We start from the raw sequence: 26,949 nt of genomic DNA on the forward strand, positions 1-26,949 counted from the left end.
AGCTGCTTGGTGCACTCTCTTACCCTTTCCTTTGCCTCGGGGCAGATATGACTGTCCTTTTGCCCGCTTGTTCTTATAGGAACTAAAGGACTGCGGCTGAAAAGACGGTGTCTTTTTCTGTTGGGAGGGGACCTGAGGTAAAAAGGTGGATTTCCCGGCTGTTGCCGTGGCCACCAAATCCGATAGACCGACCCCAAATAATTCCTCCCCTTTATACGGCAATACTTCCATATGCCGTTTGGAATCCGCATCACCTGACCACTGTCGCGTCCATAAACTTCTTCTGGCAGATATGGACATCGCACTTACTCTCGATGCCAGAGTGCAAATATCCCTCTGAGCATCTCGCATATAAAGAAAAGCATCCTTTAATTGCTCTATAGTCAATAAAATACTGTCCCTATCCAGGGTATCAATATTTTCAGTCAGGGAATCCGACCAAACCACCCCAGCACTGCACATCCATGCAGAGGCGATGGCTGGTCGCAGTATAACACCAGTATGAGTGTATATACTTTTCAGGGTAGTTTCCAGCCTCCTATCAGCTGGATCCTTGAGGGCGGCCGTTTCAGGAGACGGTAACGCCACTTGTTTTGATAAGCGTGTGAGTGCCTTATCCACCCTAGGGGGTGTTTCCCAGCGCGCCCTAACCTCTGGCGGGAAAGGATATAATGCCAATAACTTCTTTGAAATTAGCAGTTTTCTATCGGGGTTAACCCACGCTTCATCACACACTTCATTCAATTCCTCTGATTCAGGAAAAACTACAGGTAGTTTTTTCAGACCCCACATAATACCCCTTTTTGTGGTACTTGCAGTATCAGAGATATGCAAAGCCTCCTTCATTGCCGTGATCATATAACGTGTGGCCCTACTGGAAAATACGTTTGTTTCTTCACCGTCGACACTAGATTCGGTGTCCGTGTCTGGGTCTGTGTCGACCGACTGAGGTAAAGGGCGTTTTACAGCCCCTGACGGTGTCTGAGACGCCTGGACAGGTACTAACTGGTTTGCTGGCCGTCTCATGTCGTCAACTGATTTTTGTAACGTGCTGACATTATCACGTAGTCCCATAAACAAAGCCATCCATTCCGGTGTCGACTCCCTAGGGGGTGACATCACCATTACCGGCAATTGCTCCGCCTCCACACCAACATCGTCCTCATACATGTAGACACACACGTACCGACACACAGCAGACACACAGGGAATGCTCTTATCGAAGACAGGACCCCACTAGCCCTTTGGGGAGACAGAGGGAGAGTTTGCCAGCACACACCCAAGCGCTATAAATATATAGGAACAACCCTACAGAAGTGTTGTTTCCTTTATAGCAGCTTAATATATCAATATCGCCAAAAAAGTGCCCCCCCTCTCTGTTTTTTTACCCTGTTTCTGTAGTGCAGTGCAGGGGAGAGTCCTGGGAGCCTTCCTCGCAGCGGAGCTGTGCAGGAAAATGGCGCTGTGTGCTGAGGAGATAGGCCCCGCCCCCTATTTCGGCGGGCTCTTCTCCCGGTGTTTGTGAGACCTGGCAGGGGTTAAATACATCCATATAGCCCCAGGGGCTATATGTGATGTATTTTTAGCCAGAACAAGGTATTATCATTGCTGCCCAGGGCGCCCCCCCCAGCGCCCTGCACCCTCAGTGACCGCTGGTGTGAAGTGTGCTGACAACAATGGCGCACAGCTGCAGTGCTGTGCGCTACCTCATGAAGACTGAAAAGTCTTCTGCCGCCGGTTTCTGGACCTCTTCACTTTTCGGCATCTGCAAGGGGGTCGGCGGCGCGGCTCCGGGACCGGACTCCATGGCTGGGCCTGTGTTCGATCCCTCTGGAGCTAATGGTGTCCAGTAGCCTAAGAAGCCAATCCATCCTGCACGCAGGTGAGTTCACTTCTTCTCCCCTAAGTCCCTCGTTGCAGTGAGCCTGTTGCCAGCAGGACTCACTGAAAATAAAAAACCTAATAACTTTTTCTAAGCAGCTCTTTAGGAGAGCCACCTAGATTGCACCCTGCTCGGACGGGCACAAAAACCTAACTGAGGCTTGGAGGAGGGTCATAGGGGGAGGAGCCAGTGCACACCACCTAGTCCTAAAGCTTTTATTTTTGTGCCCTGTCTCCTGCGGAGCCGCTAATCCCCATGGTCCTGACGGAGTCCCAGCATCCACTAGGACGTCAGAGAAAATTATGAAAGTATGGGAAGCGTTACCTCATGATGGAGTATCTCAGTCATGCCAAGCGTCTCACACCATATTGCATAACAAAGCTAGCAGAATGAGGGCACTTCTGTATGCCATCATCTAGGACAAAGTTTTACAGCCAGAAATCCAAAAATACAGAGGCAACATGTAAAGCAGGTGGCATTTCCACTTTCTCTTTGCTCACTTATTCTCTACTATCAGCAATTGAACTTCCAACCTTTACACTCCATCAAGACTGCCCTCTGTAAAGTGACCAATAATCTACTCACAGCTAAGTCAAAGGGTCACTTCTGTTTGCTCATCTACCTTAAAAAATTCTGCCACTTTCAATACAGTAGATCACCCTCTTCTTCTGGACACCATTTACTCCCTTGGCCTTCGCTGATATGTTTTCTACTGTTTCACTTTGAACCTTTTTGAACACTCCATCAGGGTCTACACTACTGTAAAATCCCCCCCGCTAGTCACCCTATCTGTTGGGGTTCAGGAAAGGCTTTGTTCTCAGGTCCCACTTTTCTGTCTTTATACATATTCTGTTGTAGGCTAATATGTTATCTTTGGCCTTCGCTATGCAGCTGACACAAACATCTACCTCTCCTTCCCTGACCAGTCTTCTTTTATCCCATGTGTCCAACTGCTTCTGTAATTTCCACTTAGATGTCTCAACAATACCTAAACCTCAACAAAATGGAGCTCATCATCTTCCGCCCTTCTTGTGTCACTGCTCCTCCTCTAGGCTCTTTTTTTCAAGCAGAACGTTAACAAACCCCTAATCATTCTGTCATTATGTCTCACCTTGACTACTGCAAACTCTGGTCTTTTTCTTACCCATCTTGCTCTCAACAACACTTTCTAAATGCTGCGGCAAGAATCTCTCGCTGATACACATTAGCAGCACCATAGTAAAAGTCCCTACCATTTGCTCCAGAATTTAGTTTGACTACACACCCTCACCTTACAAGCCTCAAGTTAGCTCCTACCCTTCCTATTTCTCTGGCTTCTCCACTAGATACACTCTCACTCACAATCTGCCTCTAACCTATGTCTCTATTTCTCTCTGATAACCACCTCTCACACCCACCTCCAAGACTTCTTCCTCGCTACTCCCCACTTATGTAATGTCCTATCATGCTTGACCAAACATTTCCCCAATCATCAATCTTAAGTCTTTTCCCAAAAACCCACCTTTACCCCATCTGATACTATTCCCTGTGCAACTTCTATTGTCTCAGCATTGACCTCTATACCAGGGGTACTCGAGCCAAAACCTCAAGCAAACAGGCCATGTTTGTGGATGTCTTTAATCGTGCACAGGTGAGTTCATGTATTTGCTTGGTCAGTAAATATCCCGCCTGCTTGCACAGACAGAAATCCTCATAACATGACCTGTTAGTGGTACCTGAGGATAGTGGTTGAGAACCCCTGAGTATACTGTAAGCTCTCAGGAGCAGGGCCTTCTACCCTTTGTCTCACGTCTGCACCTCATTTGTCAACCTCGCCTGTATGATCTAGCGCTGCAGAGGCACTGTGTGTGGTGTCTTACAAATAGATGATGATGATGATGATCACTGCTTCTGAAAATGCAAAACAGCAGATCAGATTATAGTTTTACAGTTTATATCTAAACTGACTATCAGTGCAAATGCAGAACAATCAGTAAATTCCATTTCATCCGGCCACGAGCTGTTTGCACTGAGCCCACTGCTTGCGTCCGTGTGCAGCAGCTATGATTGATAATACGTTCTGTAGTGGTCTCTTTATACACATATGGGAATGTAAACTCCTACTTACCAATGTCCTGGACAGTTCATAGGTTTCAGTGCAAAGGTTTCCTTCTCAACCTCAAAGGAAAACATATTCTCGCTATAATGCTGCCAGTGACCAGACGCTTCCCACAATTTGCTGTTGTAGATGTTAGGAGTTGCTACCTCTGTAAAATTCCTCATCTGGTAGAATTCCTGAAACAATGTTACATTAGTTGTAGCGAAGAAACATTCACACACAGTAGGTGTTATGTACAGCTGGACAGATGTCCAACTGAGAAGTGCTTTTTAGTACTGTGCATACACCTAGAGAGGTGGAACAGGGGAAGGAAGAGGTGTATTTGTTGCCACTACCTTCCCCTTGCTTTAAGATCTGTGGGCCTTTCTATACCTGTAATAATAATAAAGAAACAAAATGAGTTACCCTACCACAAAATTTAAGCCGCCACGACTGCGTGTAGCCTGAGCGGTTAACAGCAAAATGAGAAAGATGAAAAGCGTTTATCTACCACAGTCTAAAATTACAGTTAGTAGCTGACTGGAGGCTTATTGCAACTTATTTACTTTATCTCTCTTCAAGGCTTGATAAATATCACCGTTAGGGGGGTAGTCAATTACATACGGTCATTTACCGAGAGTAACCGCTATCCAATTAGCCCAATAAGCCACAGCAGGCGCTGGTTATCAGGGACTTTGTTTTGATCTGCCTTTGGCCATCGAAAACACCCAGGTTTCACTGAACTTGTGTGTTTTCGTGAGAATTTTTTTTTTTTTTTTTTACTGGCAATTCAAATTGGATAGCCTATATAAAAAAAAAAATATTGGTGAAACATCAGGAAAAATTGTAAATATCAGACTTTCTTTGCACCTCATGTTTTATCGTGGCTAATTGGATACCCCCCTGAGTCAGAAGTCTAGACTAGGAACTTATTTTCAAGACTGTACTGTATCTATACATAGTACTTCTTACAGTAGCTCAAATAAGATATGAAATGTATAAAATTTGCTTTGTAGTATTTCTCATGATTAATACCGCTGAAGAATTTATGTCAGGTATTTTCATTGAAAACAGTTGTGTCATAAATCCTATAATCCTTTCCTGCTTTAGAGGTGTCACTCAAGTTACCCTGTAAGGATTAACGTAAGCTTTTAAAGAAATGTACTGCCTGTGTTTTTACTATAAAATGGGTCTTGGAAGAGCAGTGGTTCTTCTACCTCCCACCTCTGAATTATGCCATGACCTGTAATAAAATAAGAATTTACTTACCGATAATTCTATTTCTCGGAGTCCGTAGTGGATGCTGGGGTTCCTGAAAGGACCATGGGGAATAGCGGCTCCGCAGGAGACAGGGCACAAAAAGTAAAGCTTTAGGATCAGGTGGTGTGCACTGGCTCCTCCCCCTATGACCCTCCTCCAAGCCTCAGTTAGGATACTGTGCCCGGACGAGCGTACACAATAAGGAAGGATTTATGAATCCCGGGTAAGACTCATACCAGCCACACCAATCACACTGTACAACCTGTGATCTGAACCCAGTTAACAGTATGATAACAGCGGAGCCTCTGAAAAGATGGCTCACAACAAATAATAACCCGATTTTTGTAACTATGTACAAGTAATGCAGATAATCCGCACTTGGGATGGGCGCCCAGCATCCACTACGGACTCCGAGAAATAGAATTATCGGTAAGTAAATTCTTATTTTCTCTATCGTCCTAGTGGATGCTGGGGTTCCTGAAAGGACCATGGGGATTATACCAAAGCTCCCAAACGGGCGGGAGAGTGCGGATGACTCTGCAGCACCGAATGAGAGAACTCCAGGTCCTCCTTAGCCAGGGTATCAAATTTGTAGGATTTTACAAACGTGTTTGCCCCTGACTAAATAGCCGCTCGGCAAAGTTGTAAAGCCGAGACCCCTCGGGCAGCCGCCCAAGATGAGCCCACCTTCCTTGTGGAATGGGCATTTACATATTTTGGCTGTGGCAGGCCTGCCACAGAATGTGCAAGCTGAATTGTATTACACATCCAACTAGCAAAAGTCTGCTTAAAAGCAAGAGCACCCAGTTTGTTGGGTGCATACAGGATAACAGCAAGTCAGTTTTCCTGACTCCAGCCGTCCTGGAACCTATATTTTCAGGGCCCTGACCACATCTAGCAACTTGGAGTCCTCCAAGTCCCTAGTAGGCGCAAGACACCACAATAAGCTGGTTCAGGTGAAACACTGACACCACCTTAGGGAGAGAACTGGGGACGAGTCCGCAGCTCTGCCCTGTCCGAATGGACAAACAGATATGGGCTTTTTTGAGAAAAAAACCACCAATTTGACACTCGCCTGGTCCAGGCCAGGTCCAAGAGCATGTTCACTTTTCATGTGAGATGCTTCAAATCCACAGATTTGACTGGTTTTAAACCAATGTGTTTTGAGGAATCCCAGAACTACGTTGAGATCCCACAGTGCCACTGGAGGCACAAAAGGGGGTTGTATATGCAATACTCCCTTGACAAACTTCTGGACTTCAGGAACTGAAGCCAATTCTTTCTGGAAGAAAAATCGACAGGGCCGAAATTTGAACCTTAATGGACCCCAATTTGAGGCCCATAGACACTCCTGTTTGCAGGAAATGCAGGAATCGACCGAGTTGAAATTTCTTCGTGGGGCCTTCCTGGCCTCACACCACGCAACATATTTTTGCCACATGTGGTGATAATGTTGTGCGGTCACCTCCTTTCTGGCTTTGACCAGGGTAGGAATGACCTCTTCCTGAATGCCTTTTCCCTTAGGATCCGGCGTTCCACCGCCATGCCGTCAAACGCAGCTGCGGTAAGTCTTGGAACAGACATGGTACTTGCTGAAACAAGTCCCTTCTTAGCGGCAGAGGCCATAAGTCCTCTGTGAGCATCTCTTGAAGTTCCGGGTACCAAGTCCTTCTTGGCCAATCCGGAGCCATGAGTATAGTTCTTACTCCTCTACGTCTTATAATTCTCAGTACCTTAGGTATGAAAAGCAGAGGATGGAACACATACACCGACTGGTACACCCACGGTGTTACCAGAACGTCCACAGCTATTGCCTGAGGGTCTCTTAACCTGGCGCAATACCTGTCCCGTTTTTTGTTCAGACGGGACGCCATCATGTCCACCTTTGGTAATTCCCAACGGTTTACAATCATGTGGAAAACTTCCCCATGAAGTTCCCACTCTGCCGGGTGGAGGTTGTGCCTACTGAGGAAGTCTGCTTCCCAGTTTCCATTCCCGGAATGAAACACTGCTGACAGTGCTATCACATGATTTTCCGCCCAGCGAAAAGTCCTTGCAGTTTTTGCCACTGCCCTCCTGCTTCTTGTGCCGCCCTGTCTATTTACGTGGGCGACTGCCGTGATGTTTTATCCCACTGGATCAATACCGGCTGACCTTGAAGCAGAGGTCTTGCTAAGCTTAGAGCATTATAAATTTACCCTTAGCTATATTTATGTGGAGAAAAGTCTCCAGACTTGATCACACTCCCTGGAAATTTTTTCCTTGTGTGACTGCTCCCCAGCCTCTCGGGCTGGCCTCCGTGGTCACCAACATCCAAAACTGAATGCCGAATCTGCGGCCCTCTAGAAGATGAGCACTCTGTAACCACCACAGGAGAGACACCCTTGTCCTTGGATATAGGGTTATCCGCTGATGCATCTGAAGATGCGATCCGGACCATTTGTCCAGCAGATCCCACTGAAAAGTTCTTGCATGAAATCTGCCGACTGGAATTACTTCGAAGGAAGTCACCATTTTTTTTTTTTTTTTTTTTACCATGGCCCTTGTGCAATGATGCACTGATTTTAGGAGGTTCCTGACTAGCTCGGATAACTCCCTGGCTTTCTCTTCCGGGAGAAACACCTTTTTCTGGACTGTGTCCAGAATCATCCCTAAGCACAGGAGACTTGTTGTCGGGATCAGCTGCGATTTTGGAATATTTAGAATCCACCCCTGCTGTTGTAACAGTATCCGAGATAGTGCTACTCCGACCTCCAACTGTTCCCTGGACTTTGCCCTTATCAGGAGATCGTCCAAGTAAGGGATAATTAAGACGCCTTTTCTTCGAAGAAGAACCATCATTTCGGCCATTACCTTGGTAAAGACCCGGGGTGCCGTGGACAATCCAAACGGCAGCGTCTGAAACTGATAGTGACAGTTCTGTACCACGAACCTGAGGTACCCTTAGTGATAAGGGCAAATTTGGGACATGGAGGTAAGCATCCCTGATGTCTCGGGACACCAGATAGTCCCCTTCTTCCCGGTTCGTTATCACTGCTCTGAGTGACTCCATCTTGATTTGAACCTTTGTAAGTGTTCAAATTTTTTTAGATTTAGAATAGGTCTCACCTAGCCTTCTGGCTTCAGTACCACAATATAGTGTGGAATAATACCCCTTTTCTTGTTGTAGGAGGGGTAATTTAATTATCACCTGCTGGGAATACAGCTCGTGAATTGTTTCCCATACTGCCTCCTTGTCGGAGGGAGACCTTGGTAAAGCAGACTTCAGGAGCCTGCGCAGGGGAAACGTCTCGACATTCCAATCTGTACCCCTGGGATACTACTTGTAGGATCCAGGGGTCCTGTACGGTCTCAGCGTCATGCTGAGAGCTTGTCAGAAGCGGTGGAACGCTTCTGTTCCTGGGAATGGGCTGCCTGCTGCAGTCTTCTTCCCTTTCCTCTATCCCTGGGCAGATATGACTCTTATAGGGACGAAAGGACTGAAGCTGAAAAGACGGTGTCTTTTTCTGCAGAGATGTGACTTAGGGTAAAAACGGTGGATTTTCCAGCAGTTGCCGTGGCCACCAGGTCCGATGGACCGACCCCAAATAACTCCTCTTCCTTTATACGGCAATACACCTTTGTGCCGTTTGGAATCTGCATCACCTGACCACTGTCGTGTCCATAAACATCTTCTGGCAGATATGGACATCGCACTTACTCTTGATGCCAGAGTGCAAATATCCCTCTGTGCATCTCGCATATATAGAAATGCATCCTTTAAATGCTCTATAGTCAATAAAATACTGTCCCTGTCAAGGGTATCAATATTTTTAGTCAGGGAATCCGACCAAGCCACCCCAGCTCTGCACATCCAGGCTGAGGCGATCGCTGGTCGCAGTATAACACCAGTATGTGTGTATATACTTTTTATGATATTTTTCCAGCCTCCTGTCAGCTGGCTCCTTGAGGACGGCCCTATCTATAGACGGTACCGCCACTTGTTCTGATAAGCGTGTGAGCGCCTTATCCACCCTAAGGGGTGTTTCCCAACGCGCCCTAACTTCTGGCGGGAAAGGGTATACCGCCCATATTTTCTATCGGGGGGAACCCACGCATCATCACACACTTCATTTAATTTATCTGATTCAGGAAAAACTACGGTAGTTTTTTCACATCCCACATAATACCCTCTTTTGTGGTACTTGTAGTATCAGAAATATGTAACACCTCCTTCATTGCCCTTAACGTGTGGCCCTAATAAGGAATACGTTTGTTTATTCACCGTCGACACTGGATTCAGTGTCCCTGTCTGTGTCTGTGTCGACCGACTAAAGTAAACGGGCGTTTTAAAACCCCTGACGGTGTTTTTGAGACGTCTGGACCGGTACTAATTGTTTGTCGGCCGTCTCATGTCGTCAACCGACCTTGGCGCATGTTGACATTATCACGTAATTCCCTAAATAAGCCATCCATTCCGGTGTCGACTCCCTAGAGAGTGACATCACCATTACAGGCAATTGCTCCGCCTCCTCACCAACATCGTCCTCATACATGTCGACACGCACGTACCGACACACAGCACACACACAGGGAATGCTCTGATAGAGGACAGGACCTACTAGCCCTTTGGAGAGACAGAGGGAGAGTTTGCCAGCACACACCAAAAACGCTATAATTATATAGGGACAACCTTATATAAGTGTTTTCCCTTATAGCATCTTTTTTATATATTTCTAACGCCAAATTAGTGCCCCCCCTCTCTGTTTTAACCCTGTTTCTGTAGTGCAGTGCAGGGGAGAGCCTGGGAGCCTTCCCTCCAGCCTTTCTGTGAGGGAAAATGGCGCTGTGTGCTGAGGAGATAGGCCCCGCCCCTTTTTCGGCGGCCTCGTCTCCCGCTCTTAACGGATTCTGGCAGGGGTTAAATATCTCCATATAGCTCCCGGAGGCTATATGTGAGGTATTTTTAGCCAAAAATAGGTTTTCATTGCCTCCCAGGGCGCCCCCCTCCCAGCGCCCTGCACCCTCAGTGACTGCCGTGTGAAGTGTGCTGAGAGGAAATGGCGCACAGCTGCAGTGCTGTGCGCTACCTTAAGAAGACTGAGGAGTCTTCATGCCGCCGATTCTGGACCTTCTTCTTGTTTCAGCATCTGCAAGGGGGCCGGCGGCGAGGCTCCGGTGACCATCCAGGCTGTACCTGTGATCGTCCCTCTGGAGCTAATGTCCAGTAGCCAAAGAAGCCAATCCATCCTGCACGCAGGTGAGTTCACTTCTTCTCCCCTAAGTCCCTCGTTGCAGTGATCCTGTTGCCAGCAGGACTCACTGTAAAATAAAAAACCTAAGCTAAACTTTTCTAAGCAGCTCTTTAGGAGAGCCACCTAGATTGCACCCTTCTCGGCCGGGCACAAAAATCTAACTGAGGCTTGGAGGAGGGTCATAGGGGGAGGAGCCAGTGCACACCACCTGATCCTAAAGCTTTACTTTTTGTGCCCTGTCTCCTGCGGAGCCGCTATTCCCCATGGTCCTTTCAGGAACCCCAGCATCCACTAGGACGATAGAGAAATTATATAGGATTATGACCAAGAAGAACTGACTACCCCTTCCTGGAATACATATGATTTATTACACTTAGGGGTCTATTTACTAAGCCTTGGATGGAAATAAAGTCCACGGAGATAAGGTACCAGCCAATCAGCTAGTAACTGTCATGTCACAGGCACATTTGCACTCAGAATATTTGTGCAGGTCGATCCATACCAATATGCCACTTATTCCTCCTCACATTTAGGGGCAAATGTATCATAATTCGCATCTCAGATGTGGATGGGATAAATTCACCCAAACCCGTATTGCGTAAATTGAATACATCACAAGGATGTATCAAATATTGCATGCAGGGGCAGAGCTTGCAAGAAAGCTCTGTCCCTGCGAATCTCTCCCCGAACTTCACAGGGTATTTTTCACAAAAAATACCCTGAGAGTGTAACCGCGCATGCACTGCCGCTGGCTACTCCCCCTCACACGCCCTCCACCCAAAATGCTGCGCTAAGCTTACACTTCTCTGCAGAAAAGGTGGTCGGTGCACTGTTCGGGGAACTCTGGTCATCTAATCTCGTGTGCTCCTGCTGTGACCCCTGTGATCAGTAAAGTGAAGTGAACAGAGATGCTGTCCGGCACTTTGCAGCATCTCAGCTCACTTTATTAATCAGATGAACGGTGTCACAGCAGGAGCACAGGAACAGATACCAGAGCTCACCGATCACCCGTCCCTAGGTACAGGTAAGTGGGGGATTTTTATTTTTTATTTTCATTTTTTTAAGGGAACGCTGTTCTCATCCTTCACTGTCAGCAGGCAGGAAAGGCTGAGTTAGAGTAGAGGAACTGAAGGCTCTTTTCTTATAGAAAAGCTATTTTTTTGGTATAGTAAAAGCCAACATCCACTCCATTGATACTGTCAGTCAGCGCATACAGCTGGAAGAGGGGCCAAGCAAACATTGCCCAGAACACACTCTATGGTTGTCCCTGGAAAGGCAGACAGCAGATGCTGAGACATCAGAGGGAAGCGCTTGTTGCCCAGGGGGGGGGGGGGGCTATTTGTCAAGCAATTTTGCTCTTAAAATATACAGAAACTGCTGTTTCCACATGTCTAAGGTCAGAATTGGGTGTTGCCAGCCCTCGCAGCAGCTGTCCCCATACTTTTCTATAGGGGTGGTTTTTAACTCGATCCGAGAGGCATAATTTATAGAATCTTGCATGCAACTGCTAATCAGAGCCCAGGTCCCGGCGGCAATTGGTACAGTCCCCTGAAAAAAAAAAAAAATGCTATTGCTATGATATGCAGCAATAAGGATTCTTAGTTTGTTTTAATAATCTGCCCATTAGTACTTCCAGTTACTGATAGGCAGTCATCCCCTTTACATTGTTCAGGAAGACAGAAAATAATCTGCAGTGCAGTACTAACCTTGATGAAGTCTATTAAAGTGTTATATATGTGTGCTCCCCGGGGTAGGAAGAAACAGCTCCCTGGACTCAAATCATGGAAGAAGAAGAGCTCTTGATCCTAAAATACATATTAGAACTCTATTATTGTACATGGTCAAGAACTTTTTATATGCTAAATTCCTAAATTGCATCTTAGCATTCCATTCCTCTGTCTGAGGTAACACGAGAGAAGAGTCATTTCATTTCCAGCTACTAGAATGAATGCTGTAACTGTCTCCATCCCAGCAATTCCATGTACGTAATACCAGTGGCAAATGTCATAGAGGAAGAATAAAACATGAACAATTCAAACAGCATTTCCAGAATGAAGGGTTAGAATGGTAACTCATTAGTGTACTAAATGACAAAGGAGGAAAATAAGAATTTACTTACCGATAATTCTATTTCTCGTAGTCCGTAGTGGATGCTGGGGACTCCGTCAGGACCATGGGGTTTAGCGGCTCCGCAGGAGACAGGGCACAATAATAAAAGCTTTAGGATCAGGTGGTGTGCACTGGCTCCTCCCCCTATGACCCTCCTCCAAGCCTCAGTTAGGATACTGTGCCCGGACGAGCGTGCATAATAAGGAAGGATATTGAATCCCGGGTAAGACTCATACCAGCCACACCAATCACACCGTACAACCTGTGATCTGAACCCAGTTAACAGTATGATAACAACGAAAGAGCCTCTGAAAAGATGGCTCACAACAAGAATAACCCGATTTTTGTAACAATAACTATGTACAAGTATTGCAGACAATCCGCACTTGGGATGGGCGCCCAGCATCCACTACGGACTACGAGAAATAGAATTATCGGTAAGTAAATTCTTATTTTCTCTAACGTCCTAAGTGGATGCTGGGGACTCCGTCAGGACCATGGGGATTATACCAAAGCTCCCAAACGGGCGGGAGAGTGCGGATGACTCTGCAGCACCGAATGAGAGAACTCCAGGTCCTCCTCAGTCAGGGTGTGCCCCTGACCAAGTAGCAGCTCGGCAAAGTTGTAAAGCCGAGACCCCTCGGGCAGCCGCCCAAGATGAGCCCACTTCCTTGTGGAATGGGCTTTTACTGATTTTGGCTGTGGCAAGCCTGCCACAGAATGTGCAAGCTGAATTGTACTACAAATCCAGCGAGCAATCGTCTGCTTAGAAGCAGGAACACCCATCTTGTTGGGTGCATACAGGCTAAACAGCGAGTCAGATTTTCTGACTCCAGTCGTCCTGGAAACATATATTTTCAGGGCCCTGACAAGACAACGTCAAGTAACTTGGAGTCCTCCAAGTCCCTGGTAGCCGCAGGTACCACAATAGGTTGGTTCATGTGAAAAACAGAAAACACCTTAAGGAGAAATTGAGGACGAGTCCTCAATTCTGCCCTGTCAGAATGAAAAATTAAGTAAGGGCTTTTATATGATAAAGCCGCCCATTCTGACACACGCCTGGCTGAAGCCAGGGCTAATAGAATCTTCACCTTCCATGTGAAATATTTTAATTCCACAGTGGTGAGTGGATCAAACCAATGTGACTTTAGGAAACTCAAAACAACATTGAGATCCCAAGGTGCCACTGGGGGCACAAAAGGAGGCTGTATATGCAGTACCCCTTTTACAAACGTCTGAACTTCAGGCACTGAAGCCAGTTCTTTCTGGAAGAAATTTGACAGGGTCGAAATTTGAACCTTAATGGACCCTAATTTTAGGCCCATAGACAGTCCTGTTTTCAGGAAATGTAGGAAACGACTCAGTTGGAATTCCTCTGTAGGGACCTTCTTGGCCTCACACCACGCAACATATTTTCGCCAAATGCGGTGAAAATGTTTTGCGGTTACATCCTTCCTGGCTTCGACCAGGGTAGGGATGACTTCATCTGGAATGCCCTTTCAGGATCCGGCGTTCAACTGCCATGCCGTCAAACGCAGCCGCGGTAAGTCTTGGAACAGACAAGGCCCCTGCTGGAGCAGGTCCTTTCTTAAAGGTAGAGGCCACGGTTCTTCCATGAGCATCTCTTGAAGTTCCGGGTACCAAGTCCTTCTTGACCCATCCGGAACCACGAGTATCGTTCTTACTCATCTCCTTCTTATGATTCTCAGTACTTTTGGTATGAGATGCATAGGAGGGAACACATACCCTGACTGGTACACCCACAGTGTTACCAGAGCGTCCACCGCTATTGCCTGAGTGTCCCTTGACCTGGCGCAATATTTGTCTAATTTTTTGTTCAGGCGGGACGCCATCATGTCCACCTTTGGTTTTTCCCAACGGTTTACAATCATGTGGAAGACTTCCCGCTGAAGTCCCCACTCTCCCGGGTGGAGGTTATGCCTGCTGAGGAAGTTTGCTTCCCAGTTTTCCACTCCCGGAATTAACACTGCTGAGAGTGTTATCACATGATTTTTCGCCCAGCGAAGAATCCTTGCAGTTTCTGCCATTTCCCTCCTGCTTCATGTGCCGCCCTGTCTGTTTACGTGGGCGACTGCCGTGATGTTGTCCCACTGGATCAATACCGGCTGACCTTGAAGCAGAGGTCTTGCTAAGCTTAGAGCCTTGTAAATTGCCCTTAGCTCCAGTATATTTATGTGGAGAGAAGTCTTCAGACTTGATCACACTCCCTGGAAATTTTTTCCTTGTGTGACTGCTCCCCAGCCACTCAGGCTGGCATCCGTGGTCACCAGGACCCAGTCCTGAATGTCGAATCTGCGGCCCTTTCATAGATGAGCACTCTGCAGCCACCGCAGAAGAAAACACCCTTGTCCTTGGAGACAGGGTTATCCGCTGATGCATCTGAAGATGCGATCCGGACCATTTTCCCAGCAGATTCCACTGAAAGGTTCTTGCGTGAAATCTACCGAATGGGATCGCTTTGTAAGAAACCACCATTTTTCACAGGACCCTTGTGCAATGATGCACTGATACTTTTCCTGGTTTTAGGAGGTTCCTGACTAGCTCGGATAACTCCCTGGTCTTCTTCTCCGGGAGAAAACATCCTTTTCTGGACTGTGTCCAGAATCATTCCTAGGAACATTAGACGTGTCGTCGGAAAAAGCTGCGATTTTGGAATATTTAGAATCCACTCGTGCTGTCGTAGAACTACTTGAGATAGTGCTACTCCGACCGCCAACTGTTCTCTGGACCTTGCCCTTATCAGGAAAGCGTCCATATTTCTTTTAGGAAGAATCATCATTTCGGCCATTACCATGGTAAAGACCCGGGGTGCCGTGGACAATCCAAACGGCAGCGTCTGAACTGATAGTGACAGTTCTGTACCACGAACCTGAGATACCCTTGGTGAGAAGGGCAAAATTTGGACATGTAGGTAAGCGTCCCTGATATCCAGTGACACTATATCGTCCTGGTTCGCTATCACTGCTCTGAGTGACTCCATCTTGATTTGAACCCTTGTATGTAATTGTTCAAATCTTTTAGATCTCACCGAGCCGTTTGGCTTCAGTACCACAATATAGTGTGGAATAATACCCCTTCCCTTGTTGTAGGAGGGGTACTTTGATTATCACCTGCTGGGAATACAGCCTGTGAATTTTTTTCCCAATACTGCCTCCCTGTCGGAGGGAGACGTTGGTAAAGCAGACTTCAGGAACTTGTGAGGGGAAGACGTCTCGAATTTCCAATGTACACCTGGGATACTACGTGTAGGATCCAGGAGTCCACTTGCGAGTGAGCCCACTGCGTGCTGAAACTCTTGAGATGACCCCCCACCGCACCTGAGTCCGCTTGTATGGCCCCAGCGTCATGCTGCGGACTTGGCAGAAGCTGTGGAGGACTTCTGTTCCTGGGAATGGGCTGCCTGCTGCAGTCTTCTTCCCTTTCCTCTAACCCTGGGCAGATATGACTGGCCTTTTGCCCGCCTGCCTTTATGGGTACGAAAGGACTGAGACTGAAAAGACTGTGTCCTTTTCTGCTGAGATGTGACTTGGGGTAACAAAAGTGGATTTTCCAGCTGTTGCCATGGCCACCAGGTCCGATGGACCGCCCCTTTATACGGCAATACTTCCATGTGCCGTCTGGAATCTGCATCACCTGACCACTGTCGTGTCTATAAACATCGTCTGGCAGATATGGACATCACATCTACTCTTGATGCCAGAATGCAAATATCCCTCTGCGCATCTCGCATATATAGAAATGCATCCTTAAAATGCTCTATAGTCAATAAAATATTGTTCCTGTCAAGGGTATCAATATTTTCAGTCAGGAAATCCGACCAAGCCCCCCCAGCGCTGCACATCCAGGCTGAGGCGATTGCTGGTCGTAGTATAACACCAGTATGTGTGTATATACTTTTTAGGATATTTTTCAGCTTCCTATCAGCTGGCTCTTTGAGGGCGGCCGTATCTGGAGACGGTAACGCCACTTGTTTTTATAAGCGTGTGAGTGCCTTATCCACCCTAAGGTGTGTTTCCCAACTCGCCCTCACTTCTGGCGGGAAAGGGTATACCTCCAATAATTTTCTATCGGAGGAAACCCACGTATCATCACACACTTTAATTTATCTGATTCAGGAAAAACTACAAGTAGATTATTCCCACCCTACATAATACCCTTATTTGTGGTACTTGTAGTATCAGAAATATGTAACACCTCCTTCATTGCCCTTAACATGTAACGTGTGGCCCTAAAGGAAAATACGTTTGTTTCTTCACCGTCGACACTGAAGTCAGTGTCCGTGTCTGTGTCTGTGTCGACCAACTGAGGTAAATGGGCGTTTTTACAAGCCCCTGACGGTGTCTAAGACGCCTGGACAGGTACTAATTTGTTTGCCTGCCGTCTCATGTCGTCAACCGACCTTGCATCGTGTTGACATTATCACGTAATTCCTAAATAAGCCAGCCATTCCGGTGTCGACTCCCTAGAGAGTGACATCACCAATACAGGCAATTTGCTCCGCCTCCTCACCAACATCGTCCTCCTACATGTCGACACACACGTACCGACACACAGCACACACACAGGGAATGCTCTGATAGAGGACAGGACCCCACTAGCCCTTTGGGGAGACAGAGGGAGAGTTTGCCAGCACACACCAAAAACGCTATAATTATACAGGGACAACCCCTTATACAAGTGTTTTCCCTTATAGCATTTTCACATATGTAATCATATCGCCAAATAAGTGCCCCCCCTCTCTGTTTTAACCCTGTTTCTGTAGTGCAGTGCAGGGGAGAGCCTGGGAGCCTTCCTCACAGCAGAGCTGAGCAGGAAAATGGCGCCGTGTGCTGAGGAGAATAGGCCCCGCCCCCTAAAAACGGCGGGCTCTTCTCCCGGAGTTTGTGAGATCTGGCAGGGGTTAAATACATCCATATAGCCTCAAGGGCTATATGTGATGTATTTTAGCCATAAAAAAGGTATAATACATTGCTGCCCAGGGCGCCCCCCCCCAGCGCCCTGCGCCCTGCACCCTCAGTGACCGCTGGTATGAAGTGTGCTGACAACAATGGCGCACAGCTGCAGTGCTGTGCGCTACCTTATGAAGACTGAAAGTCTTCTGCCGCCTGTTTCTGGACCTCTGGACCTCTTCAACTTCGGCATCTGCAAGGGGGGTCGGCGGCACGGCTCCGGGACGAACCCCAGGGTGAGACCTGTGTTCCGACTCCCTCTGGAGCTAATGGTGTCCAGTAGCCTAAGAAGCAAATCCATCCTGCACGCAGGTGAGTTTACTTCTCTCCCCTAAGTCCCTCGTAGCAGTGAGCCTGTTGCCAGCAGGACTCACTGAAAATAAAAAACCTAACTTAAACTTTTATTCTAAGCAGCTCAGGAGAGCCACCTAGATTACACCCTTCTCGGCCGGGCACAAAGATCTAACTGAGGCTTGGAGGAGGGTCATAGGGGGAGGAGCCAGTGCACACCACCTGATCCTAAAGCTTTTATTATTGTGCCCTGTCTCCTGCGGAGCCGCTAAACGCCATGGTCCTGACGGAGTCCCCAGCATCCACTTAGGACGTTAGAGAAATGTACTAAGCAGTGCAAGCCGCCACACATCGCATGCAGTTATCACATGCAGCTATTGTCAGACTGCTGAAAACTGCATTAGTGTGGTGCATGCAGGTTACAGCAAACCTTCAAAAATAAGGTATACGTTTACATATGGTTTTGACAGAGATGACAGCATGCGGTTTGAGCTATCTGGCCAATCAGAACACAAAAAAATAAGATTTTACTTACCGATAAATCTATTTCTCGTAGTCCGTAGTGGATGCTGGGGACTCCGTCAGGACCATGGGGAATAGCGGCTCCGCAGGAGACAGGGCACAAAAGTAAAAGCTTTAGGATCAGGTGGTGTGCACTGGCTCCTCCCCCCATGACCCTCCTCCAAGCCTCAGTTAGGATACTGTGCCCGGACGAGCGTACACAATAAGGAAGGATTTTGAATCCCGGGTAAGACTCATACCAGCCACACCAATCACACTGTACAACCTGTGATCTGAACCCAGTTAACAGCATGATAACAGCGGAGCCTCTGAAAAGATGGCTCACAACAATAATAACCCGATTTTTGTAACAATAACTATGTACAAGTATTGCAGACAATCCGCACTTGGGATGGGCGCCCAGCATCCACTACGGACTACGAGAAATAGATTTATCGGTAAGTAAAATCTTATTTTCTCTGACGTCCTAGTGGATGCTGGGGACTCTGTCAGGACCATGGGGATTATACCAAAGCTCCCAAACGGGCGGGAGAGTGCGGATGACTCTGCAGCACCGAATGAGAGAACTCCAGGTCCTCTTTAGCCAGGGTATCAAATTTGTAGAATTTTACAAACGTGTTCTCCTCCGACCACGTAGCTGCTCGGCAGAGTTGTAATGCCGAGACCCCTCGGGCAGCCGCCCAGGATGAGCCCACCTTCCTTGTGGAATGGGCCTTGACAGATTTAGGCTGTGGCAGGCCTGCCACAGAATGTGCAAGTTGAAATGTGCTACAAATCCAACGAGCAATCGTCTGCTTAGAAGCAAGAGCACCCAGTTTGTTGGGTGCATACAGGATAACAGTGAGTCAGTTTTCCTGACTCCAGCCGTCCTGGAAACCTATATTTTCAGGGCCCTGACAACATCTAGCAACTTGGAGTCCTCCAAGTCCCTAGTAGCCGCAGGTACCACAATAAGCTGGTTCAGGTGAAACGCTGACACCACCTTAGGAAGAAACTGGGGACGAGTCCGCAGCTCTGCCCTGTCCGAATGGACAATCAGATATGGCTTTTGTGAGACAAAGCCGCCAATTCTGACACTCGCCTGGCCGAGGCCAGGGCCAACAGCATGGTCACTTTTCATGTGAGATATTTCAAATCCACAGATTTGAGCGGTTTAAAATGTGATTTGAGGAATCCCAGAACTACGTTGAGATCCCACAGTGCCACTGGAGGCACAAAAAGGGGGTTGTATATGCAATACTCCCTTGACAAACTTCTGGACTTCAGGAACTGAAGCCAATTCTTTCTGGAAGAAAATTGACAGGGCCGAAATTTGAACCTTAATGGACCCCAATTTGAGGCCCATAGACACTCCTGTTTGCAGGAAATGCAGGAATCGACCGAGTTGAAATTTCTGCGTGGGGCCTTCCTGGCCTCACACCACGCAACATATTTTCGCCACATGTGGTGATAATGTTTTGCGGTCACCTCCTTCCTGGCTTTGACCAGGGTAGGAATGACCTCTTCCGGAATGCCTTTTTCCCTTAGGATCTGGCGTTCCACCGCCATGCCGTCAAACGCAGCCGCGGTAAGTCTTGGAACAGACCTGGTACTTGCTGAAGCAAGTCCCTTCTTAGCGGCAGAGGCCATGAGTCCTCTGTGAGCATTTCTTGAAGTTCCGGGTGCCACGTCCTTCTTGGCCAATCCGGAGCCACGAGTATAGTTCTTACTCCTCTACGTCTTATAATTCTCAGTACCTTGGTTATGAGAAGCAGAGGAGGGAACACATACACCGACTGGTACACCCACGGTGTTACCAGAACGTCCACAGATATTGCTTGAGGGTCTCTTGACCTGGCGCAATACCTGTCCAGTTTTTTGTTCAGGCGGGACGCCATCATGTCCACCTTTGGTCTTTCCCAACGGTTCACAATCATGTGGAATACTTCCCGATGAAGTCCCCACTCTCCCGGGTGGAGGTCGTGCCTGCTGAGTGATAAAGCTAAATATTTATCTTATATAAACCCTTTATGAGGTCTAAGAACACTGTACGCTATTTACGTATGAAGTACCGTAAGGGTACGCTCGTTGCGTAACAATCGCTTAGCCGTGGTCGAGACGCTCAAGCGTCACGTTCGCTCACGGCCAAGAGATCACAGGCAGGCACGCTATTGGCTGCTGACTAACGTAATGGTTCACTATAGCGTAACGGACGCTGTATCGGGAGCGGGCTGCTCGAGCGATACAGACGCTCACGAGAATAAGCTGTTGGTATCGGGCACACTTATAGGTGAGCGACTACCGTAATGCTACGCTATCAGCGTAGCGGACGCTCGAGACCACAAGGAGATCACGAGCGGCGCAGACGCTCACAATGTTAAACCTTTATATCTAAACCATAAACAATGTAATATGCTGTAAAACCTTTGTGTAGAGATAGGGTGTAGATGCAACCTAGTGTAACCTTCTTAACTTAAAAGCTGTTTGAGCGTCACCGACGCTCTGAGAATACTTAGCACTATAAGAAATACACAGATACCATGCTTAGGGTCCAACGCCTAATATATATATTATGAATGATATACTTGCAAAAGAATTAACACAATACAAGTCATACACTACAATATAACATAGACTACCTAACCAGATAACTATACATGAAATACAATACAATACTATTACGTTCAAGGGATTACGAGAGAAAAAGGAGAAGAGAGAGAGAGAGAGAGAGAGAGAGAGATATGGCCCATAACAACAAGGAAAGACAATATGATTGCGGAGAAAACTTACGCACAAAGGAAACGATCGCATGCGCCTCTGGACATCCAGCTCCCGATTTTCAGCAATGATAACCGTTGAAGAGTGAGCTGGATGTGATCGGCTTGTCTATTTATGCCCCACACACAATACAATTCAATGGTCCCTACAATCTCATTGTTCATTGGACACAGGAATTCGGCTTCGCATTATAACAAAAGGTCATAGGTTGATTCATACAGGTGGGCTGTGACTATTTCCAACAGCTCAGGTGGGAGGGAAACTGGGTTTCCCGCCGCATGGATAATTAAGTGCAAATAATAGTAAATGGACATAAACTTCTTATGTCCATAATTATTCGCACGAGCGATTAATCCGCTTCAAACCAACACCGGAATATTGCTAATTAGATACTCTTCCGATGGATACTAAACACCACTGTATTACTCCTGTCTGACCCTTCGTATCAAACAAAGGGGGATTTCTCTGTTCATGAACATTCTACATTAACCAAACTTTCAGAATCTATCAAAGGGACCATGATCTACAAAATACATTATATAGTTAAAATGTGTAACGATTGAGTCGCACGCTACGAACACATGAACTCTACCGTAAATGCACATACCGCGCGCCCGCGGGTGCCCGCAACAGCGAGTATGCGCACTCACGGGAGAGCGCACGCATGCGCAGACCTGTGTGAGGTGCAAATATGGCAGTGTGCATAGAGATATTTTTCTGACTTTGACAGTCCACCCTTTGGCAGTCAACAATAACTGCCACTTCCTAAAACATTTCAAAAGGAGAAAAATATATGTCAGGGGTTAATACATTTACATGGTTGGGTAGGGGAGGAGAGGAGAAGGTAGGAAAAAGGGTATGACCTAGTGAGATAGCAGAAGCATGTGTGTATGAATCCGTGCTTGGGGGTCATGTATCATCGTGCCGTACGTGTTTTAAATCAAGCTTCGAGGTATTGCGAAGTATACATTTGAATTCCTTCTTATCCCGTGGTACGGGTCTGTGGATGGGCTGTCAAACTTTACTGAGCTCTTTTCGGCTGTGGTTGTAACAAAATGGGGGAGCACATTTTAGTTGATGATACATGAATGGGGGAGATATGTGATTGCTGATATCTGTGCCTGTATTCCCTATCGACTATGTGTGTCATTACCTGAGGGTTGTAGAAATGAAGAAAAGACATAATTACGGTAAATGCGGTGGTATTCTATGTCAGGTAAATGTACATTCGTCGATTGAGGTCTTGTTTGGTGTCTGTTGAATGCAGTCTTCTTTGTGCTTTTGCCCATAAGGTGCGAGCAAAAGCTTTGTCAATGTCCATAGATTTACAAAAGTGTTGGGCTAGCGTAATTTTAAAATTTCTAGGGAAACTGGGGATCTATGGCAAAGTTCATCAAAAATCTGTGTATCAGGTTGTCAAAACTTCTTCTTTAATCCATCTGTTGTCTATATATCGGCTCATCAAATTCCTCGTCCAAGTGGGTCTTTTTACCTTGGAGAAAACGGAAAAACAGGTGAAAGAAACGGACCGTAGAAATCGCATTTTCATCACATCATTGTTTCTACATTTGGGTCATAAATCAGATCCATGGGAATTACAGTTTCCTCACTCCTTAAACTCATTACCCTAGTACGACGATTGCACTCCATTAAAGCCTGACCGCATCTAAATATCAAACCAATTGATATGACAACACCTAAGATACATAGAAGAAACTTCCCAACATCCATTATGACTCCTTGAGCCCAGTCTCCTAAACCAGAGAACCAATTTCGCGGGTTCAACCATGACACCCAACCAGTCAGCTCATTACCTACAGCAGTGAGAGTGAGATTGTGTCTCCTGCGAAATTCCCACTTCAGTTGGAGAATATCGTCCATCTTTTGGTCTATGACCTCGACCGGGTCCTCGGTGCTATTCGTAATATATGTGCAACATTTCACGCCGTATTGTGTTGCCAGTGTGACACAATATCCGCCTGTCACTGCTGTGAGGTAATTAAGAACCATTCTATGCTGTACCAGTTCTGTTTTATAAGCTTGAAGTTCTCTTCCAGTATACCTAAACGTGTCATCATACATTTCAGTGATATTATCTAACAAATTTGCAAGCGCAGATATGTATTTATAATTCAACACTCCTCTGGCGGTGCGAGTGATGTCTAACGCGATTAGAAACTGAATCCCGGTGGATTCATGGATCATGTCAGAGGCCGGATGCTCTGTTCTTTCTATCAGGTGCCGTTTAACTACGTGCTCGTAATGGGTGTGAGTATAAGGAGTTTGGGCAACACGGTGTATGTCTTTCATTTTGTCATGTGATACAGTCATTACTTCAGGCAGTACTTTTCCAATATAACACAATCCTTCAGAGTTTGGGGCAAGCCACTTATACGCCTTTCTCCCGCATATGAAATATGCATCATCGGGGAGGACATATGGGACGGAATAGGACATAACCATATTACACACCTTCCATGTGAAATCTCCTAACCCTAATTCTTCCATCTGCTTAGTACACGTATCAGGTTGTACGATATGTGCACAGTATCCTGGTGATACCTCTCCAACTCTCGTAATCCTATTTCCTAAGGTATACCTATACCGGAAAGATTTTCCTCTACTGGCTATGTGGCGTATAAGCTCTGTGTCTGTAGGCATTCTATCTGCTCTATGCGAAAAGGTCATGGTTTGGTTACTCCATGACACTTCCCAATTTCCCGGCTTTCGGGGATTGGAGATGTTGAAACATAATAGGGACCTATCCACATGGTATTGGTGGAGCTTCAAACTAGGAGGACTGGAGATATTAAACCTCCTGTCCACCGGCCTCCCACCCTTTAGCTCAAGTACCTCCCCTACTGTTAAAGGAAATGGTACTAGCCCTGATTTGCTATGACCTTGAGGTACTTGAGAGCATACCCAACAATCTGTTTGATTTAACACACTACCCACTAAGGAGTGATAGTCACTCAATGGATGCCGGTCCATATGGATATTAAAACTGGATTGGCATTTCTTAATGCACCCATCCTCAACTACATTGTCACGGAGCCTACAGATACAGTTTTCTTCAACTAACAATCCTTCACAATGTTTACAAATAACATGGCTGCTAGATTGTTTCCGGTACTCGCCTTTGCTTGGTGGTTGTGTTGCTATTGGAAATTTACACCTCCGTCTCAGTCATCGGAACCTTTCTGGATCCTTTCTCGACCTCCATGGTACTCTCGCCGGAACAGACTGCTCGGGTCAACATCATGGTCAACAGGAAAATCCATATCACAGTCTCTTTGGGCAAGTCCATCTTACAGGAGGAGAAAAGAAGAAATTTGTAATGGGGGTACAGAAAAACAGTTTGAGGGGGAGAGAAACTTGTCACGATAATTAAGTTCTCTAGTCTTGTTGTTCTTCTTGTTCTGCTGTCATCTCAAAGGTGCTGTCTCTCAGTCTTCCAAACGAACATTCCGGTGATGCAATATTCCCTCCAAACCAGCGATCTTCCTGTAAGGAGCAAAAAAAAATCTTGCATTACCATTTGTCTAACTGAGGTGTGACATACCATCTTTAAAACATAAAACATGAGTGAGAAGAGAGAAAACAAAAAAAACAAAAGAGAGAGAGAACAATTCATATATGTATATATCACATAAATCAACAGAGAACAACAACAGGGAAAAAAATATTTTTTCAAACATAAACATTTTCTAAAACATTGTCAGATCATCAGGCTGTCATATCTACATGTCCAATGGTTTCCTTGCGCAGTCCCTCCCCCCCAGCACTTCCATATTCCACTGTCTGTATCTGGCCAGAATACGTTGGTGCGGATAGGTCATGCTGGGGTTTGGTAGACTTCTGCAAAGACCAAGTATATATGCAATGTTTGAATCCTACCAATAATCGTCAGAGATGGGGAGAGAGAAAAAGAAACATTTCACAGATACATTTACAACGTTTCACCCGGTCATTCCTGTGTCTTCAGGGAATGACCTCCCAATTTTATTAACTATTACCTCAGGCTTACCATCCGTCCTAGTGATCACCTTTCTTGACTACATATCATGAGTGTGGACCAAAATTCTTCCTATATGATCCCTGATTATAATTTGGTGTGTCATAATTTTGCTCATTCCTCTGTCTAGGGGGTCTGACTTTATGTGTGCTATTACAGTTGCTGGCATAATGCCCTTCTCTTTTACAAAGAAAACAAACCCGGGGCTTCTTCCAAGTGTCAGTGACCTGAGGTTTTGGTTGATTTGATGCCTCCTCAAACGCTCGGATGCTCATCACCATCAACCGCTTTCCCTGTGCTTCCCTGCTTCCTTGGATATCATGGTTATGTTGTTGTCTAGGGGATTGATATGACTTTTGTATTTCTCTTGATCTACAATCTCTCGCAAAGTGTCCTTTTTTATGACAATTGTAACAGACTTCCACATTTACATTTCTCGCAGGGGTTTGGGGCTTATGCTGGAGTGGTCTTGTGGTTAGGGCCTGTATACTTGCGGCCATTAATTTATCACTTTGTGACTCTCTGTATCTGGTGATATTTCGATCAATATCAATAGCGGCCTCTCTTAATGCGGCCACCGAGATATTTCTCCAGTTTGGAATGATGGTCTGTACCCTTGTTCTCAATACCTCCTTTAAACCATTCATTAATACCTTAACCGCTATTTCTCTATGCTGTGCGCATGTTTTGATGTCTGTGATCCCAGTGTTCCTAGCCATTACTTGCAGTGCTCGATTGAAATAATTAGAAATACTTTCCCCTTTGTTTTGTCTTATGGAGAAGATTTTGTTCCACTCGGCAATGGCTGGGAAATATATTTCTAACTGTCGGTTGATCTGCTTAATACATTCCTGATTGTGTTCCTCCGTACAAGGTACTTCTGTGTCTAATTGGCAATCAGCAATTAATTTTTCAGGGTCAACACTGGAGGGCAAACATGTCCTCAGCACTGCTCGCCACTCTTTGTTGGTGGGTTCTGTGGAGTTTCCTAGTTCTTTAACAAACCTTTGACATGCTACTAGATTTTTCCTAGGATCAGGAAATTCAGACATAATTGATCTTAATTCGGTCCGGGACCAGAGACAGCGCATTGCACTGTCCTTGACGGGAATGATTCCCTGATCGTCAGTCTTCCCATTGGGGACTGCGATCACCCTGACCGGATCAAACTCAACTACATCATTTTGTGTTGATCTTACAATATGGGGTACATCTGTTTGTGCGTGATATAAAACATTGTACGTACCTGTGGACACGACCTCACCTGACCCTCCGTTAGGGGGTTTGATTATTGCCTTTACCGATTTGGTCGCGTCCACCTGGATGTCTTGTAGGATGGCTTCTGGAAGAGGTGCCGACATTGTTCTGGGCTCACTTTCTTGTTTGTATTCCTGAGGGAAGTTTGACATGGGGTGCAACTTGCATAGGTTAATAGTTGTACATTTAATAGTATTACAATTATCATTGTTACATTTATTACTCTTATTCTTATCATCTATACTACAGTTGCTAAGAGCGTTTTTATTGTTCAACCTTGTGCTTTTCTCCGCAACCATAATCCTCTCCATTGCCATGTCTCTCCTCTTAAGATAAGAGTCAGATAAGTCAATTAAATCTCTTTGCAATTCACTTTCCTGTTGCCATAACTGCAAATAATCATAATGTTTGATTCGTCTCTTTGCTGGTTTAATAAGACCTATCCTTCTCCTTAAATTCATGAACACTTCTGGGCTGAAGCTACCTATTCTTGGGAATTTCTCCCCGTCATGCATTGTCATTCTCTCCCATTCATCACATAAAATTTCTGTGTGCCTTCCGTATTTTTCACACAT

At 46.2% G+C, this 26,949-nt stretch overlaps 1 protein-coding gene across 1 annotated transcript in view; it reads right to left on the minus strand.

The window, feature by feature from the left end:
- The window catches only part of LOC134932118 (threonine--tRNA ligase 2, cytoplasmic-like), a 145,201-nt gene that overhangs the window by 45,477 nt on the left and 72,775 nt on the right, over window positions 1-26,949 (minus strand). Inside the window, exons 10-11 of the mRNA XM_063926220.1 lie at window positions 12,160-12,258; window positions 3,990-4,156 (exon numbers count right to left, since the gene is read on the minus strand). Of these exons, the coding sequence (XP_063782290.1) occupies window positions 3,990-4,156; window positions 12,160-12,258 (266 nt within the window). The remainder of the gene's footprint in view (window positions 1-3,989; window positions 4,157-12,159; window positions 12,259-26,949) is intronic.

This window comes from Pseudophryne corroboree, chromosome 6, assembly GCF_028390025.1.
Source record: "Pseudophryne corroboree isolate aPseCor3 chromosome 6, aPseCor3.hap2, whole genome shotgun sequence".
Taxonomy (NCBI): domain Eukaryota; kingdom Metazoa; phylum Chordata; class Amphibia; order Anura; family Myobatrachidae; genus Pseudophryne; species Pseudophryne corroboree.